The following is a 19047-nucleotide window of genomic DNA, read 5'->3' as shown; positions in this document are numbered from 1 at the left end:
ACTGATTTGTTAGGTTCATTCAAGTCAAGTGTTGGACTTTAATCCCCACTTTTCTTAGCACGCTTTATAGAACAGGCCTCTGGACTATTTTGAATGATTTTGTATATAAACATTAACTACGCAGACTCTTTGACCGCTGCCATGTATGTCGCCGCTTTTAAAAGATGCAGTGTCCATTTACAACTCTGAAAGGCAATTCTATGTGGCCATGTTAGGAGATGATCAATGTTATTCACGTCACCTGTGAGTGGTCATAATGTTTTGGCTCATCAGTGAATGTTAACATCGTTGACCGTTTTGATGTGTTTCCAGTGATGTGCAGTGCAGTATTATTTTGTATCTATGTGTCTAGTTTCACCATTTTGGACTATGTGTGTGCGTTTTTTCATATCATGTCATTGTGGATCGCTTGTGAACCGGACATAATACGATTCAAGCTTTGCAAAGGAACTGTTCTTTTTTTTTTTCTAATTTGGAATGTCCAGTTCCCAATGCGCTCTAAGACAAATCTCAGTTGCCAATCCACGCATCTTAACACGTGGCTTGTTGAGCGCATTACCGCAGAGACATAGCGCGTGTTGGGGCTTCACGCTATTCTCCGCGGCATCCATGCACAACTCCCCACATGCCCCACCAAAAGCGAGAACCACATTATAACAACCACGAGGAGGTTGTGACTCTACCCTCCCTAGCAACCGGGCCAATATGGTTGATTTGGAGACCTGGCTGGAGTAACTCTGCATGACCTGGGTTCCAACTCACGACTCCAGGGGTGGTAGTTAGCATCTTTACTAGCTGAGCTACCCAGGCCCCAATCAAAGAAACTGTTCTTGAAGGATGGGGCAGTAAAAACCTTTGGACCTTATCAAAAACACAAGTAAATCATTCATTCATGAATATTTCAAATGTCATGTTTGATAGTTTATGGTGCTGAAGTGATAACAGTTGTGCTTGAGATGAACAGTTTAATATATATTGGATGCAATGTGTTGGATGTGCGTTATGTGTAAACCCTGTTTTTAGGCCAAACCTGAGTGTTTCAGACAGAGGGCCAAAAACAGGGTGGAAAATTTTCATATATGACTAAAGTGTGACTGTTTTGGTGCAAAAAAACCTTTAATAATATCATCATTGGACCTCAGGGAATATAATTAAATTACAAAAAAATAGCACTTCATGACCCCTTTAAATGTAAACCATTTCTTTCTAGTTTGTTCTTCAAAACACTGCACAAAAACGTAATTTTATAAGTCTGTGCGATCCATTAATAGCTACCAATACAAACCATTTAAAATATGCTTGTCATTTATATAAGACAACGAAAGACTGCTTTACATAGTATGTGGTGGTGGTGGTGGTATTCTGGGAAGGCTTTATGTTGGAACTAACTGTACAGATGCTGCTCACATTTAGACAAGAGAATCAGTGTGTTCAGGCACTGATGTTTGGTTACGGGAATTGCTCGAAGTTGGCATACCAATTCATCTCAAACATGCTTCCAACAATATAATCCATTATTTAGATAAATTAGTATTATAACAGGCAACAGCAATTTCAAAACCACTATCAGAAATTGTATCCACAATTATCTATTCACACACTGAAAATTAGTTTTCAACAACTGCATTAATATAGCTTGCTGACATATATATGTATGCAAAACATCAAAGTTTGGACTCATGAGGGACAGATGACAGGTAGCGTCTGGATAGTAGCGAGATCCTACAGCTTGCAAAGCAGCTTTAGGGGAAATTTGATTCAGGGTGGTCAATGAGAGTCTTTATCCAGCTGGTACCATTGATAAGTTTGGTGGTTGCAATAATGTACTCTGTCCCACTATCTTCCATCTGAGATAAGAACCGCAGAGCAGCAATTTCAGCATATGTTACACCACCAAGGAAGAACACAAGAGTGGTTCTGCTTTCTCCTGGTTGACCTGGAAATTAAGGAGCAGACGCAATACGTTCCCTCAATCACAATATCTCACAGAAAAACATGAAATGTCCTTAATTTTATTGATTCTACTATATGTAAGGTATAGCACTGGATTAATCTTGAGGATCAGATGCAATACATTTTAGCCACAGGGAACAGTGTGCGTATAATTTAACTGTGAGACAAAATTTTAGAAGCATTAGCTCAAGGTAATCAGTGATGAATGAGATGGGTAAAAGATTTATGGAGTTATCAAACAAAAATTATCATCATTGCATAAATAATGTCAATGTTCAAAACTTGCGTTTCTTGTGAAGGCCCGTGGGAAGCTGCTGTCTTTCCTCAAAGTGTGGACCAGGCAACATCTTTAGCACCTCCTCTATGCTTCGCCAACCAGGACGTGCTAGCACTTGGGTCAGACGAACACTCAGTGGAGCATAACCACTGTACACATATGAGATGTCGTTGGGGTTCTAAGGGAAATTTTACAAGCATTAGCTTTCTCAAATCCACAAGTAACAGTCCGGGAAAGTGCTAGTTAACTGCCAATCTAAAAACTATTTGTTTTTTAAAAGGGAACTGATTAGAGCATAATATCATAAGTCAGGCAAAAACAATATGTACTCAGACATACTTGTATCATTGACTAATATGTTATTTTCTTTAAAATATGACAAATCTTTTTTATTTTCATTTGTAAAAAGGGAGAAGCCTTCTACAGGATTCGTACCCATTTTGACTAGTACATTTCCATGACTTTTCCATGAACTTCCAAAACTCAACTTATTTTGCAATGTTTTCAATATTTCTACTCATTTGTGAAAAATAAATTTCTGCACTGTTTGAATAACAGTCAAAACATACACCTTAATCCCACTAAATCAATGACACACAGCATCTGCTCTGTAATTATTTATTTATTTATTAAGTTTTGTTTTTTGCTCGTGAACACATTGTTTTGCTTCATCTTGTCCTCTCCTCTCATCTTTTGGATGTCTCACTATCAATTTTGGAAGCCCTCTATTTTATTTTTACCCCAGGTGTGGTAAAAATAAAAACGGAATACCCTACATGACGCAGTTTGTCCCATATTTTAGTGCCTCACACCCAAACAGCTGAGAACGTTTCAGAATATACAGTATATAGGCTATATATATATATATATACATATATATATATATACAGTATATATTTGCATTAGCATCAGTTCCAAATACATTTGTCAATGTTAATAATTACAGATTAGAATGGAAATAAATTGAGAGAAATGAACCTGAAACAGACACCTTTCGAGTTGTGTGTAGGAGAGCCCTTATATCAGCTGTTGCTAAGTTACGCAGATGCAACACTTGACAGAAGTAGCCAAGGGAAAGATCAAGGAAGATCAGCACACATCTTTTGTCATGTTTTCCATTAAAAACAGGAGACGCGATCTAAGTGTGGGTGAGAAACAGATCAATATTTCAATCTTTTTTTTTACTATAAATCTCCACTTTCACTTTCCGAATGTGAAAGTGGAGATTTATAGTAAAAAAGGACTTAAATATTGATCTATTTCTCACCCAAAGTGTTTGCAATGCTTCAGAAGATCTATATGGAGTCATATGGATTACTTTTATGCTGCCTTTGTGATTTTTGGAGCTTGAAAGGTCTGTTCACCATTCACTTGCATTGAAATGACCTAGAGAGCTGAGACATTCTTCTTAAAATCTTCATTTGTATTCAGCAGAAGAAAGTCAATACACATCTGGGATGGCATGAGGGTGAGTACAGTAAATGATTTCAGAAGTTTCATATGGGTGAACTACCCCTTTAAAACGGTACATTATTACATTATAACATACAAACATTCAAAGCATTAATATGTTAAAATATTATAAATCTGACATTTACTAATTCCTTTACTTATGAACTTGAGCAATCATGGCAATCATAGCTCTTGTTTACAAGGTTAAAAACTTGATCTAAATCCATTATACTATTTCATGTTCATATCCTTTTTCATAGACAAACCTGTTCATTGGCATCCTCCATCCATAGTTTAAGGGTTTTCCTAATTGTAGGGTAGTTGTTTCTCATGGTGTTTTGAGGTTTGAGCAACCCAACTTTTTCCAAGTTGTTGAGGGTCAGAATGTACTCGTAACCGTAAGTCTACACCATCAAAGCACAAATATGGTAAAACATCTTAATTTTAAACATGAAAATGTCAAGCATTTTTCAACATTATGATTATAATGCCTCTTCAACATTCTTCTATTCAGATCTTACTCTTCTTCTATTCAGATCTTACTCTATATGATTTATAACAGTTATCCATACAACAATCCCTTAAATCCAATATCCAAGAGTTTGTCACTTCCCTATGGTTGAGGACTTAGTGGGGCTATTAACATGAACTGAAAGAAAAACTGTTTTAACAAAATGTAATAAAAAAATCCAAATCACAAACAAATTCTGCCCTACCTGAAGGATCTCCCTCTTATAGTAGTCAAGAACTTTCTGTTTAAGGCCATTGTTGCAGACAGACTGCATGCACACCAGCCGCAGGATTTTTATAAGTGGGTCCTTTTGTGCAATGCAGTCTTCTATATATGTGCTGACCTAAGAAAACATGACACATTGTCATATTATTCATCAACACAAAGAAATTACCTAAACATACAATACATTATATTCCCAGAGAATAAAATGTATAATGTTGAAAATAAATTTCTTCTCTCATAATGTTTAAATGTACACCAAATGCAGTTTTGCCAGGTTGGGCAGGTTCCTGCTAAATTGGCTGCTTTTGATCACATCAAGGGAAGGTGGGAATATTCTGTACTGGACAAAGTGCATGGCTGTAATGAAATCTGTCCTCACACCACACTTCAGAGAAGAACTGATGGACGATATCGGTGAGTCACCTTATTCCCTTTATCTTGATGAAAGCATGGACATTTCAGTGAACAATTTTCAGTGTGTGTGTGTGTGTGTGTGTCTGTATGTAAAAAAAAAAAAAAAAACGGATTGTGAGGACCCACTTTAAAGACCAGCTGTGGGTTAAACACTTGCGAATGTCAAGGGCTATGTTTGAAGAATTGTATGCCAAGGTCGGACCTTTCATTGGGCCAGTCACATCAAGCTATTGCACACTCATAACACATGCATGAATGGTCAAAACATGTATTCGTTTCGTGAATAAACTGTTGAAAATCCAACTCTTCCTAGAGCATTTAATTTTAAGCAAATTTTGAGTTTCTCAATATCAAGAGTTTCCATTCAGGATTTCTTATGCACAATTTCAAAATGTGCATAAAAATAATTGAATGGAAACCCAGCGACTGTGGATCAAGAAGATGCTCTTAAACTGCATTTTAACATGGTTTTAAGTACAGAACACTTATGGACCACTGGATGCGGACCTGGTAACACATTCCTGAAACGATTAGGGGAGAGTGGTTTAGTGCCTGATATGAAGGAAAGAACTGCATCAGAGTGCATGGATTTTTTTAAAGAAGCGCTAATGCAGGGTCACATGACGCCATGGAAGAAGCAGACGTGTGAACGACGAGCTCTGCGCACTTTGCTAAATTTTTTATTATTCTCATGTTATAATTTGGTGAAATTCGATACACCCAGTTACACATTTGCTCTCTGAGGTAAAACATGGCAAAGAAGTCAAAATCATTGGTCTCTGGAGACATTAAAAGACAAGTGTTCAGGATGAAAGCCCCGACAGACCTACAGACCGGGGACTCGTTTTGGATGGCGTGGCGGGAGAGGAGATCCAGCGTCAGTTGTCCAACATGTCGGTGATGTTGACGAAGGTTCTTGCTGACTTGGAGGATCTCGCTGTAATATGTCGATCGATTACGGCAATGGAAATAAAATTCTCTGAGTTAGTTACAAGAGTGTCGGATGCTGAGAAAGAATAGATTATTTGGAGTCTTCAGAGAGGGAATTAACCGCTAATCCGCCCGCGACCAAAGTTGATCTGGAACATATTCTTGAAAAGCTTGAAGAGCTTGAGAATAGAAACCGCAGGAATAACTTCAGAATTGTTGGAATTCCTGAGCATGAGGAGGGCAGAGATATGGTGAAATTCCTAGACGAGCTCTTCCCGAGTCTGCTTGACATAACAGGCCACAAGCTGGAAATCGATCGAGCTCATAGAGCCCCAGCTCACAGATCTGCTGAGGGAGACAGGCCACTGGTTCTGGTCAAATTTCTGAGGTCATCCGATAAAGATCTCGTGTTGCGCCAGGCGAGGAGCAAAGGGATGCTTTCTTGGAGGAATCATAATATTTTCTTGTTCCCGGACTTTGCGAGTTCAACAAGAGAAACGCGATCGGTTCAAGGAATGCAAGAAACTCTTAAATCGGCGAAAGATCTCGTTTGCTCTGATGTTTCCGGCCAAACTGAGAATAGAAACGGTCGCAAAGTATTTACATGCCCCAATCAGGCAATGTCTTTTATTGAATCAATGGGTGAGTAAACCATTGGATGTTTCTCATATGAGTGGGGCTGTACTTACTCTGGCTTTTGAGGAAGCTGGGTGTCATTTTGGTTTCTTTTTGCGTTGGCTCCGCCTAGTGGCTGGAGTTTGTTTTGTGAATAACACTTTCCTTAAAGAAGCTTTTGCATTGATGAAAGATTACATTTGCATTGAAGTTCCCAGCCAGTTTGAGAGTGGACACTACGGATGACCGCAAAATATGTAGATATTTTGCGGTCATCCGTAGTGTCCACTCTCAAACTGGCCGGGAACTTCAATGCTCACACAAAGGATGTCTTTTATAAAGTTGACGGATTAAGTCAGTCATGGTATATACTTTTATGCGGCCGAGTGAATTGACTTGACCATCCAGGGATCCAGGATGTCAGTTTTGTTTCTTTTTGTGTTGGCTCCGGCTAGTGGCTGGAACTTGTGCCGTTTACGGGACACTGGAATGATTACGTCATCCGCTGAACTCATAACAGCTGGCTCACTGAACATTTGTTTGTCTATCCGTGAAACTGAACGGTTTTATATCAGCTGAAATGTTTTGTGGAGGATCACACCTTTAAAACAGTTCTGTGAATTAATCTACATGTTCTGTGTTCATTCTTCCTTTTGGCTGGGGGTTCTTTTACAAAGTATTTTCTGTTATGTAATTTTGCTTCACAAATTTGTGAGGCAAAATTGAGCAATCCGATGGCATGGTTGTCGTGGGGGCTCGTGGGCGTTCATGGACCTTTTGAGTTTAGAGGGCTTGTCGCCGGTTGGCGCTTTCGTGCGTGGGGTTAATGCGCATGTTTTTCTTTTTTCTGTTTGTTTTGTGGAGGACTGTCATATTATAAACTATATCATACTTCTTACATTTAAGTAATAACCTTCCTTCTTTTTATGGAGTGCCCCAATCCATTTACATTCCATGTGGAGAGAGATAGTACACTCATATTAACAACTGACATATTGATATAACAAAAATAAAAAAATTGTGAAAAAACAATTATACAGACCACATTCCCCATTAGTGAAACAATCAACCCCCGAACAAAACAAACAGAAAAAAGAAAAACGTGCGCATTAACCCCGCGCACGAAAGCGCCAACCGGCGACAATCCCTTTAAACTCAAAAGGTCCATGAACGCCCACGAGCCCCCACGACAACTTTGCCATCGGATTGCTCAATTTTGCCTCACAAATTTGTGAGGCATAATGACATAACAGAAAATACTTTGTAAAATAAACCCAGCAAATAGGAAGAATGAACACAAAGAACGTGTAGATTCATCCACAGAACTGTCTCAAAGGTATGATCTTCCACAAAACTAATTCCAGCCAATATAAAACCATTCAGATTCCTCGGACAGACAAACGAATGTTCAGTGAGCCGGCTGTTATGAGTTCAGTGGATGATGTAATCATTCCAATGTCCCGTAAAATAACTCAACAAAACAAACTACAGCCAGCAGGAGGAATAAGCAAAAAGAACAAACAGATTAATCCACAGCTGTTCCAAAGGAGTGTTATTCAATAGAACATGCTCCAGCCACTAGGCGGAACCAATACAAAGAAAACAAAACTGGCATCCCGGTTCCCCGGATGGTTGAGTCAATTCACTTGGAGGCCGCATAAAAGTATATACCATGACTTACACAATCCGTCAACTTTATAAAAGACATCCTTTGTGTGAGCATGTAGATATTTTGCGGTCATCCGTAGTGTCTACTCTCAATCTGTCCGGGAACTTCAATGCAAAAGTAATCTTTCATCAATGCAAAAGTTTCTTTAAGGAAAAGTGTTATTCACAAAACAAGCTCCAGCCGCTCGGCGGAACCAACGCAAAAAACCTAAAATGTCGCCCAGCTTCCTCAAGAGTAAGTACAGCGAGTCAGACCCACTCACATGAGAAACATCCAATGGTTTACTCACCCATTGATTCAATAAAAAGACATTGCCTGATTTGGACATGTAAATACTTTGCGACCGACCTTCGTTTCTATTCTCAGTTTGGCCGGAAACATCAGAGCAAACGAGATCTTTTTCTGATGTAATAGTTTCTTACATTCCTTGAACCAATCACGTTTCTCTCGTCGAACTAGCAAAGTCCGGGAACAAGAAAATATTATGGTTCTTCCAAGAAAGCTTCCCTTTGCTCCTTGCCTGGCGCAACACAAGATCTTTATCGGATGATCTCAGAAATCTGGCCAGAATCGGTCGGGCCTTTCTACCTCAGCAGATCTGTGAGCTCGCTCGATTTCCAGCTTGTGGCCTGTTATGTCGAGCAGACTCGGGAAAAACTCGTCTAGGAATTTCACCATATCTCTGCCCTCCTCATGCTCAGGAATTCCAACAATTCGAACGTTATTCCTGCGGCTTCTATTCTCAAGATCTTCAAGCTTTTCAAGGAGATGTTCCAAATCAACTTTGGTCGCGGGCGGATTTGCGGTTAATTCCCTCTCCGAAGATTCCAGAAAATCGATTCGTCTCTCAACATCAGACACTCTTGTAACTATCTCAGAGAATTTTATTTCCATCACCGTAATCGATCGACGTATTACAGCGTGATCCTCCAAGTCAGCAAGAATCTTCGTCAACATCACAGACATGTTGGACAGTTGACGCTGGATTCCTTCTCCCGCCGCGCCATCCAAATCGAGTCCCCGGTCTGTAGGCCTGTCGGGGCTTTCATCCTGAACACGTAAGTGTCTTTTAATGTCTCCAGAGCCCGAGGATTTTGACTTCTTTGCCATGTTTTGCAACAAAGGGCAAATGTGTAACTGGGTGTATCAAAATTCACCAGATTATAACATGAGAATAATCGAAATTAGTCTCAGATCACGCCCTGGTGAGTTTAGAGGTGTGCCACATACAGAGAAAAAGAAATCATATAGTTGGCGCCTTAATGTGTCCCTTTTGCAAAATCCTGATTTCCAACAAATGCTAAAGGCTGAAATCAGTGTTTATATCCTCTGTGGGCGTGGCTTGGGAGGCACTTAAGGTGGTTCTTAGGGGTCGGATCATACAGTATGCCTCATTCATCAAAAAATCCAAAGCACGAGAACTCATGGAGTTGGAAGGAAATATTAAAAATGCCGAAGCAGAGCTGAAGCATCGTTTGTCATCCAATGGCCTCAGAGAATTGACCCGATTGAAATATAGATATAATACTATTTTTTTGCGGAAAGTGGAGTTTTGGTTATTCAGGGCAAGACAGTCATACTTTGAGTTGGGGGACAAAGCAGGAAAACTTTTGGCTAGATATATAAAGCAGAGAGAGTCTTTTTCTACCATTCCCTCAGTGAAATCTGCTGGTGGTGAAATATTTACCTCGGCCATTGATATTAATAATGCTTTTAAAGAATTCTACTTTGATCTCTATAGTTCCACGTCTTCGTCTACTGATGAAGATATTAGAAACTTTGTGGAACCATTAGATCTCCCTAAACTGACGACTGAGCAAAAAAATTCTCTTGAATCTGAGATAAACTTGGAGGAGCTTGGCGAGGTTATTAAGGCCAGGCAAGGCTCCGGGGCCTGACGGCTTTGCTGCTGAGTTCAAATCTTACACTACAGAACTGGCTCCACATTTGTTAGAAGTTTATACTGAATCATTAAAGAATGGAAAGCTTCCGCCAACCATGACACAGGCCCGGATCAGTCTGATTCTTAAAAAGGACAAAGATCCAAGCGAGTGTAAAAGTTACTGTCCAATTTCCCTGATCCAGTTAGATGTAAAAATTTTGTCAAATATTCTGGCTAATCGATTAAGTTATGACATCACTTATACATATAGATCAGGTGGGGTTTATTCGGGGCCGTAGCCTTTGACCATATCATTTGGTCAGTAGCGAATGAAAAATCTCCGGTCGCTGCCATCTCACTTGACGCCGAAAAAGCATTTGATATGGTAGAATGGGATTATCTTTTTAAGGTTTTGGAAATATACGGGTTCGGGAGTACGTTTATTGGATGGATTAAGTTACTTTATAGACACCCAGTAGCGGCAGTACAAACAAATGGACTAATTTCAGATTATTTTACTTTGGATAGGGGCACTCAGCAGGGTTGCCCTCTTTCCCCATTATTGTTCTGTCTTGCCCTGGAACCATTAGCAACCGCGATAAGAAAGGAGGATGATTTTTCCAGGGGTGGTGGCGGGAGGTATGGCGCATAAACTCTTGCTTTATGCAGATGATATATTATTATTTGTCTCTGACCCCAGTAGATCTATACCTTGTCTCCACAGAATTATTAATTCCTTTTCTAAGTTTTCAGGATATAGGGTCAATTGGTCTAAATCCGAAGCTTTGGCTCTGAGAGCGTACTGCCCAGAAACGGCTTTCCAGCCGGGTGCTTTCCAGTGGCCCAAACAGGGCATTAAGTATTTGGGTATTTTATTTCCAGCAAATTTGTGTGATTTAGTTAGAGTTAATTTTGACCCCTTAATAAAACGGTTTGAGCGATGTGGGCAGGTGTACTTCATTACATTTATCTATGATTGGGAAGGTTAATGTTATTAAAATGAATTGTATTCCAAAATTCAATTACTTACTGCAGTCTCTCCCTGAAGATGTTCCCCTCTCTTATTTCAAGCAATTTGATAGCAAAGTCTTTCATTTGGAATGGTAAGCGTCCCAAATTACATTTCAATAAGTTACACTGGCTGATTGACAAAGGTGGGCTAGGCCTACCCAAGATTTTATTTTATTATTATGCATTTGGTCTCAGACATTTGGCTCATTCGTCGCTTCCACCTGAGAGAGCTCCTCCTTGGTTCTGTATAGAACAGGAAGTTCTTGCCCTTGTTTCGCCACTGCAGAGCCTATCAAATTAATCGGAGAAGCTAATTTACATCCCGTTATCTCACACTTGAACTCTGTATGGACTAAAGTGTCCAGACTGTTTAATTCTAAAAAAAATTTAAATGTTGCCTCGAGCATATGGCTGAATCCCAAACTATGCATCAACAAGACCCCTTTTTGCTGGTCAGAGTGGATTGGGAGGGGGGTTACTACACTCAGTGACCTGTATGAGAAGTGTTGAGATCCTTTCAAAATTTGGTTGAACTTTTTGGGATTCCTAGATCTCAGTTCTATAAGTGTTTACAGCTGCGCCACCTGCTCTGTACTGTTTTTGGGAGTGGTTTACACCCTCCTAAAGCGGCAGACACTCTGGAAGAGGTGATTACTGCTTTTGGAAAAGGTCATGAGGCATCGGTGTATTACTCCCTACTAATTCAGAGTCTGGGAGATGGAACTTCTAAATCTAAATTTGGTATTGGAGGAGGGAGAGTGGGCTGGAATTCTAAAAAAATGTCAAATCTGCATCCAGAGACGCAAGGGTTCACCTCATGCAATTTAAGATTTTACATAGAGTCTATTGGACCCCCTCTAGATTGCATAGGCTTGGTCTTAAAGACACACCCACCTGCTGGCGATGTCAATTAGAAGATGGAGACACAACCCATGTCTTTTGGGGATGTGTTAAGATGCAGGAATTTTGGATGAGGATTCAGAGTTTTATGTGCGAGATTTTGGCCTCTCAAATTTTATTTTGCCCCAGACTCTGTATCTTGGGAGATTGGGCAGTCATTAATTTGTAGAATAAGCACATGAAAAACTGGGTCCTATCTAGTGTTATGATTGCCAGACAGATCACTTTGAGGAGTTGGAAGTCGGCTGGAGCGCCCTCTTTTCGAGAGTGGTGTTCAGAGATGGCCAGAGTGGCCATCTTCTGGATACCCTCTTGAGGAGAGGGTATCCAGAAGACTGGGGAGTCTGGACATGTTTGCGAAGAAGTGGGGCAGATATCTGTCTTTTTTGGAGGGCTCTTGGGGAGGGACAGTGGAGAGAGAGGTGTTTTATGTGTGTGATTGTTTATTTATTTTAATTTTTTTTTTAATACATTTTTTTGTTTTTTTTTGTTTTGTGTCTATGGTTGTGTGACCACTGGGGTGTTGTTGGGGGTCGGGTTCTGCTATGTATATATTTAATGGTTGAATCTTAAAAAAAGTTAATAAAAAAAATAAAAAAAACCACACACATAAAAAGCGCTAATGCTATAGTCGCCAATTTATGTTCTTGCCGGTGGGTGCCCCAAGTAATCAAATGCATAAAACTGTGCCACAGACGAGTGATGAAGAGCAAGAGTGTAGGTTCAGCGAATACCTATGTTGCCTATGCCTGCTACAACACTGACTAAAGGGAAGGAAAATAATGTAGCAATGTCTAAAGTTTTCATGACAAGAGAGTGTAAAGAAGCCGTAAATCCTGTCAATCACGTGTATATCAGCACCACAGAAATAACCAACTACCAATCATACAGAACGCAAATAACTACGAAAAATGAAATTTCTTGTGGATATCAGAAATATAGTTGACAAATGTTAACTGCACATACATTGATGAAATTTGATTTCATTAGCATAATATCATGCAGTCTCGGGATCAGCGCTTACGGCTGACGCTCCTTAACTGGAGCTCATGTGCAAACGCAACACAAAGGTAAGCGCATTTTTATGCATGCTCCTTTTGTGATTGTGGCTTTGCCCTAGACCAGGAACTGACAACCTAGAGCAAGCATGTCTGCACTGGCACATGGAGGGTTAATCACTGGCACGTGATCAACAGCGAGAGAGAGGAGATTGTATTTTATTCATACAAAGTCCCTCACACCTACATGAGGCATGCCAATCTACCGTTTGTTGCAGGGGCAGACTGGCCATCGGGAGAACCGGGACTTTTCCCGAAGGGCCGGCCACGCAACGGGGCCGAATGGGCCACGATAAGCTGAAATGGGCCGCTGCGTTATGCAGAACGAGCCACAAAAAGGTGCCGCGATATGCCGAAGGGGGCAGCGATATGCAGAAAAGGACAGCACCCCCCACCCCAAACAACCTTTGTGCCAGATTTCCCTCCCCCCCCCACAACAACTTTTGGGCCAGTTTCTATGTAAAATCCCAGGCCGATTTCTCTTCCCAGTCCACCCCTAGTTTGTTGTAATCCTTTGTCATAATCACGCAGCATGTTTTTAGTTATTAGCTGAATGGAAACCTAAAAACTCTTATATATAAAAAAAATAAAAATAAAAAAAAACTGTGTGACATAACTACGCTAGTCAACAACAGTCGAGTGCAGCACATGTATATCATTCGCACTTCATGAGGCGGTGATATTGCAGTGCAGTGCTTCACTTTCGGTGAGTCGTGCAAGTAAACGTGTCCGCTTCGTGTCGGTCACATAGAACGATGACAGCTGATATTTCTTTGTTTAATTTGTTCCTTTTTGCAACACATGATATTAATAAGAAAATACTTATCAACATTTTAAATGTACATCCAAGCTCCTTAAACCACAATAAGATGACTTTCAAGCTACATAGTTAAGGGAAAATGGCAAACATAAAAACACAAAGTCTGATTCAAAATCTCAATAAAACCAGGAAATAAACTTGAAACTTTTACAAAATGTAAGATTAACTTGCTTCCATAGAAGTAAACAAGGTGATTTTGAAGCACACTTTGTTGTAGTCTACATACCAATGCAACCCCCCTTATGAATGTATGTTATTTTTATTTTTTTTATATATAATTTATTCAGTTTATTCGAGAAGATAAAAATGATATATACAAAACTGGCAGTTTTCTGGCAGTATATGTTTGGGTGGGTTGGAGTGGGCGGGTTTATGGTTTGGGCTGGAAATTGTTGACCCAATCTGGCAACACTGTCCAAAATATTTAGAGGAATCTTACAAGTCAGCTGACTTATCTTTCAATTCATTTTTACCTGTTTGTCCTTTCACAGCTTTCATCATGTCAGTTTTCAAATGTATTTTTCAATTGATTAAATTAGACAACCTCTCTAAGATTTAAATAACTGCAAAAAAAATTAAAATAAAAAAAATTATATATAAAATTTCATGAAGAGAAAAAGGCACCTTGTCTGTGTCTACTCCAGTCATAAACTCTTGTTCAACAGTCAAACTGTCAAAGAAGACTTCTGAGGCTGAAACACAGGAAATAACTTTTGAATGCTCTATTGAGGACTGAACAACAAAAACAAATAATCATGTGGATTGAGCAAAGCATAAAAAAAAAAAAAAAAAAAATTCAGGATCCAAAACTTTATAATCAGTGAATTTATGCTTTTGGAACCTAAATTTTCCCTGAATCAAGAGGTTTTTTCATTTTTCCAGGAGAAATTTACCACCATTTAAAATTTGGATAGAAAATTTTTAGATCTCAAACAAGGCTGTTTATCCAATTAAATTAAGGCATGTGTCCTGATTAAATGTTATATATATATATATATATGTATATATATATATATATATATATATTATATATATATAAAAAAAACTTATTATATACGGTCTTATTTCAGAGTAACAAAAATCATGTGCGTTATATGTCAAGCTGGGATAGGTTCTGCCTGTGCATGCTCCGTGACTGTGTGCATAAACAGCGTACTGTTGGATGTGTTTGGATGCAGCTGGTGGAATACTCCTATACAGTCCAGAAAATGTCCAGATGGGTTTAGCATTTTGTGCACTGCACAACATTGCAGTGGCACGGGGAGTACTTATGGCAGTTCTCAAAGTGTCCCGGTACGCACCAGTATCGGCAGTGATGGGCAATTCATGTCACAGTAACAGCAGCTATTCTTGCGTACTGGCAGCTCTTATAAAGTGCCAGCATGGTATCCTTTTTACAAAACGATCAGGTTAAGTACAAGCAAAATCCAAGCAATTATTAGTGAATAAGACCCAATGGATTCAGACTTACTCGTTATATCCTTAATGAGTTCAGCAATGGAGGTGTGATTAGCCAGAGAGCTCCGAGCTGCCTGCATGTGGGGCAACTGGGAAACAAACTGTTTGATCTCCCCAACAGTTTTTGCATTGTGTCGTTCCTAACACAGAGAAAGGGACTTCAGTTTAATGATAGTATAGCTCAAACTGTTTTTAATTTGTGGAGATAAGTGGGGTCCTAATGTTGATTTATTTGAATCAATAGTTTTTAGCCTCTCCCTACCAGATGGTACACAAAAAATGCTCATACCTCAAATGCAGCTGATATAATCTTGGCTTTCTTGCTGAGAGCTGCTCCAACAGCATTAAAGTTCTTGTCACGAATTTCTGCATACAGCTCCTCGGCTGAGTTGAGCTGCAGTTTTTTGGGCTCGGTGGGGAGATCTTTCCCACCTTCTCCCTGTTTCTTCTGTGCAAACTTCTCAGGTGGGAGTTTCACATAACCTGTCAAAGTAACCAAGGTATTGTTGGACACTGTTGAAAGAATGAGGGCATTTACACCTTTTAGATCTAATTTTATATGCTTTTTCTAAAGTATTTATATTACACATCTATTAAACCACCTCCAGTTGCACAAATTTTTAAAAACGTTACCATTAGTGATACCAAAGATCTCATCGATAAGACCCTCATAAGTAAGCTGTGTAGATAGTGGTGTTAGCAGATCCACGTTGCGATCCAACAGGAGGAGGGTATCGAACACAGGAAGGATCTGAGTACAACTCCCCGCAAACTCTCTCTTCATCCGCAACATCATGTTGGCCACATGCTATGAAATGACACAGCCCAAATTTTAAATGTACTGTTACCATGTCCTTAATTTACCAAAAACTTGATTGCAGAAATGAAAAAAACAAACAAACAAAAACACAACAACAACAAACTAAATGGACATCCAAGCAATCAAGCCCATAAATTAAAGGAATGATTAGACCTATGTTTCAGCAGTGTCCCGCAGTGTGATATACTATAATTAATTTTAAAAAATTTTAAAAAACAATTTCGCCAGTTTTTCTTATTATACATGCCCTCATTTTAATTTAGTGACTTCATATTTGTACTTTAAAAAAATTATTTTTCATATCCCATTGAAATTTACTAAAAGGCAAAAAAGTGATTAAAAATTATGGAAAGACATTAAAATAAATAGTTAAAATACTAAAGACATACACATTATTATTATTTTAAATATTTATGAGAGATACTGTTTAAAAAAAAAAAAAAATACAATTTAGCCAAAACAGCTGTGTTAAGCATGCTTTTGCTACTCACCCTTGCACACTGCCCTTTGCCAAAGATCTGGGGTATTGTTCCATAAAGTGCTTGCAAAGTCATGAGACCCTTGGCAGTGTGATACAGGCTTGTCTGATCATTCTCTAAATAACATTCCTTTTCAAAAAGAAAGTAAACAGAACAAAAAATGTTATGCAAATGAAATGTCTTTAGGTATTCACATGTCTGTATTCCTCACATTAGGCTTCATAAAGACCGCACTTTAATTCAGTTAAAGCCCTTTAAAACTATTAACATTAACACTATTTCCAATAATCGTAAGTCTCCTAAAACATAATCCTGATATCTGTTATCCTTCTCATAAGCTTTTATGAATATATGGCCAGTATACTGAAAACTGAAACATCCTTTTACCCTAAAGGAGCTCTCTGACTCCATTGAAAGAAGATCTCCATCATAAGGGATAAGGTCCAGAATGTACTCATCAATGTTTGTAAAGGAGTTAAGAACTCCTTTCTCCTTTAGCCGCTGTTCACACAGAAGACTCCGCCGAGGAACAAACAGGATATGAAACTCCCGTAGTGGTTGTAATTTATCCTCACTGCAATGAAGGGGGTTTGAAATCTTCTTTAAATTCAATGCCATACAAAGACATCATTGTAATTAACATTGATTATGATATTGCATATAATTTCTTTCAACTGATCTTAAGGGTTAATCAATTAACCATTTGGTTTATCTATAGATTTTCAACTGGCTTGATTATTTGTTTGTAATGTATCAACATCTAATTTTTTTGTTCAAAACAGGATAACCAAACATAATGAATTTGTTACAGTATTACCAATTTGTCATAAGCACAATTGTTTACAATATTACTATATACATTCAAAGTGTGTGCATGAGCAGTTGCAATTTGTAAACAGAGCAGGATATACTGCTAGAGAGAGGAACCACTCAGTGACCTTTTATACAAGAGGCCATCCAGAATGGTCAACACAGAGATGTAGGAACTTGGCAGAGCAGTTTTGCCCAATGAGATCTGGGCCATCATCCACTATGTGATACAATAAACATTGGCCTAACTATGGCAGAGGCTTCTAAAATTACACAATTCTTACAGTATCACTACAGCCTTTGGCTATCATAGACAGAGGATGTAATTTACATTCATATCTTCATTGATCATACCTTTTGAATACAAATTGAGTTTATATTACAGGCATTATAAATTTACAGTAATTTGGTTAGGCAATGTAAGTGTATATTTTAATGTGACTTTACAGTACTATAACCCTTCTATAAATTTGAAACATGTATCTCGCATTGTTTACTACTGAATTAACTGACTATTAAAATGAGTAAATTGAAAATATTTTGTTGTGTTTTGGTGATTAAACCAAATGTTCTCATTACATGTCACAATAATCTCAGTTTCTGAAACAATGATTATGTACAGTCCTACTGAAGCAGGTGTTCTAATTAAAGTGGGTTCTGAATGAATGACTAGCTTTGTTACAAGTGTGCTTAGTTCGATTTTGTACTCAAAGATTTTTGATTATTAACCACTTACCTATGAAAATAGTACCAAAGCAATTAAAACTGTAACAATAAGTTAATATAACTGACATTGGCAACACATTATGGCTAACTGTTGTGTTTATTTTTGCTCGCCAATGAAAACAGGTCGGTAATAATGTTGGGCAACCATAGTTAAACAACTGTTGTTTTGAGAGAAAACCAACCTCAGTACTTCAAACTTTTTCATAATTACATACAATTGTTTAATTATGAGGGTTATAAAGTTAAGGATTTTTATAGAAATGAAACTAACCTTGCAACATTTTCTGCAATGATGTCCATCAGTTCCAACTTTGGTCGAACAAAAAATACAATATTCTTGACGGCAGCGGATGGTATTCGTCCCCCTTTGAGGGTGAACATTTTCTCGACTTCATGCTCCTTTTTTAAAAAGCCATTAACATAAATGCCATATTGGAAAAGAATAAGACAGACATCAAAGCATTTACATGGGTAATGAAAAAGTAAAGAGCATCATATCATCAGAGATGAAGTTTTGTTTTCTTTTGCTCTCACTCTTGTAATCATATTCTCTTACCTTCAAAAGGGAATACTGAGCAATTAACCCGAAAGGTCCAGTAAGATACTCGTCCCAAACAATGGCCTTAGTAAAAAGACATAATTGAAACATGATGGAAGGGGTATAAATGAAACGCCACACATTACTGCAAATTGAAGTGTTCAAAATTGAGACACTATTGCTGAACAACAATTTAAGTAATAATCGTTTTATTTCGCAACAGTAACACAAACCTTATAGTTAATTCACGTTGCAATAGGTTTTGAGCTAATCATGTGTGTGATAAATATGTGGTACTGTGACAACAGCACCATGCAAGCGAAGACACTTGTTTGCATGTATCTTAAAGCAAATAACTTTACCTTGCTCCCCGAGCATTTATCTAAAAATTCCCGAAGGTCTTTTCGTGCAGCTTCCCTCAAAATATTTAAGTTGACTCTGCCATAAGACAAATGAGACGCCATATTCACTAAATCAGAATCATATGACCTTCATGAAG

The 19047-nt window shown here is 38.5% G+C and overlaps 1 protein-coding gene across 1 annotated transcript; it reads right to left on the bottom strand.

The window, feature by feature from the left end:
* Positions 1–1097: 1097 nt before the first annotated feature.
* On the bottom strand, positions 1098–19047 carry LOC127426149 (vacuolar protein sorting-associated protein 33A). Its single transcript, XM_051672732.1, has 13 exons — positions 18911–19047; positions 18567–18632; positions 18282–18409; positions 16862–17048; positions 16487–16603; positions 15809–15983; positions 15465–15658; positions 15189–15315; positions 14342–14409; positions 4399–4536; positions 3949–4086; positions 2240–2408; positions 1098–1936 (listed from the first exon to the last, which is right to left on the bottom strand). Exons 1-13 carry the CDS (start codon positions 19010–19012, stop codon positions 1743–1745), a joined length of 1803 nt encoding a protein of 600 aa, XP_051528692.1. The 5' UTR covers positions 19013–19047; the 3' UTR covers positions 1098–1742.

The sequence above is a fragment of the Myxocyprinus asiaticus genome, chromosome 3, assembly GCF_019703515.2.
Source record: "Myxocyprinus asiaticus isolate MX2 ecotype Aquarium Trade chromosome 3, UBuf_Myxa_2, whole genome shotgun sequence".
Taxonomy (NCBI): domain Eukaryota; kingdom Metazoa; phylum Chordata; class Actinopteri; order Cypriniformes; family Catostomidae; genus Myxocyprinus; species Myxocyprinus asiaticus.
The sequence above is the reverse complement of the archived record's forward strand: the minus strand, read 5'-3'. Positions and strand labels throughout refer to the sequence as shown.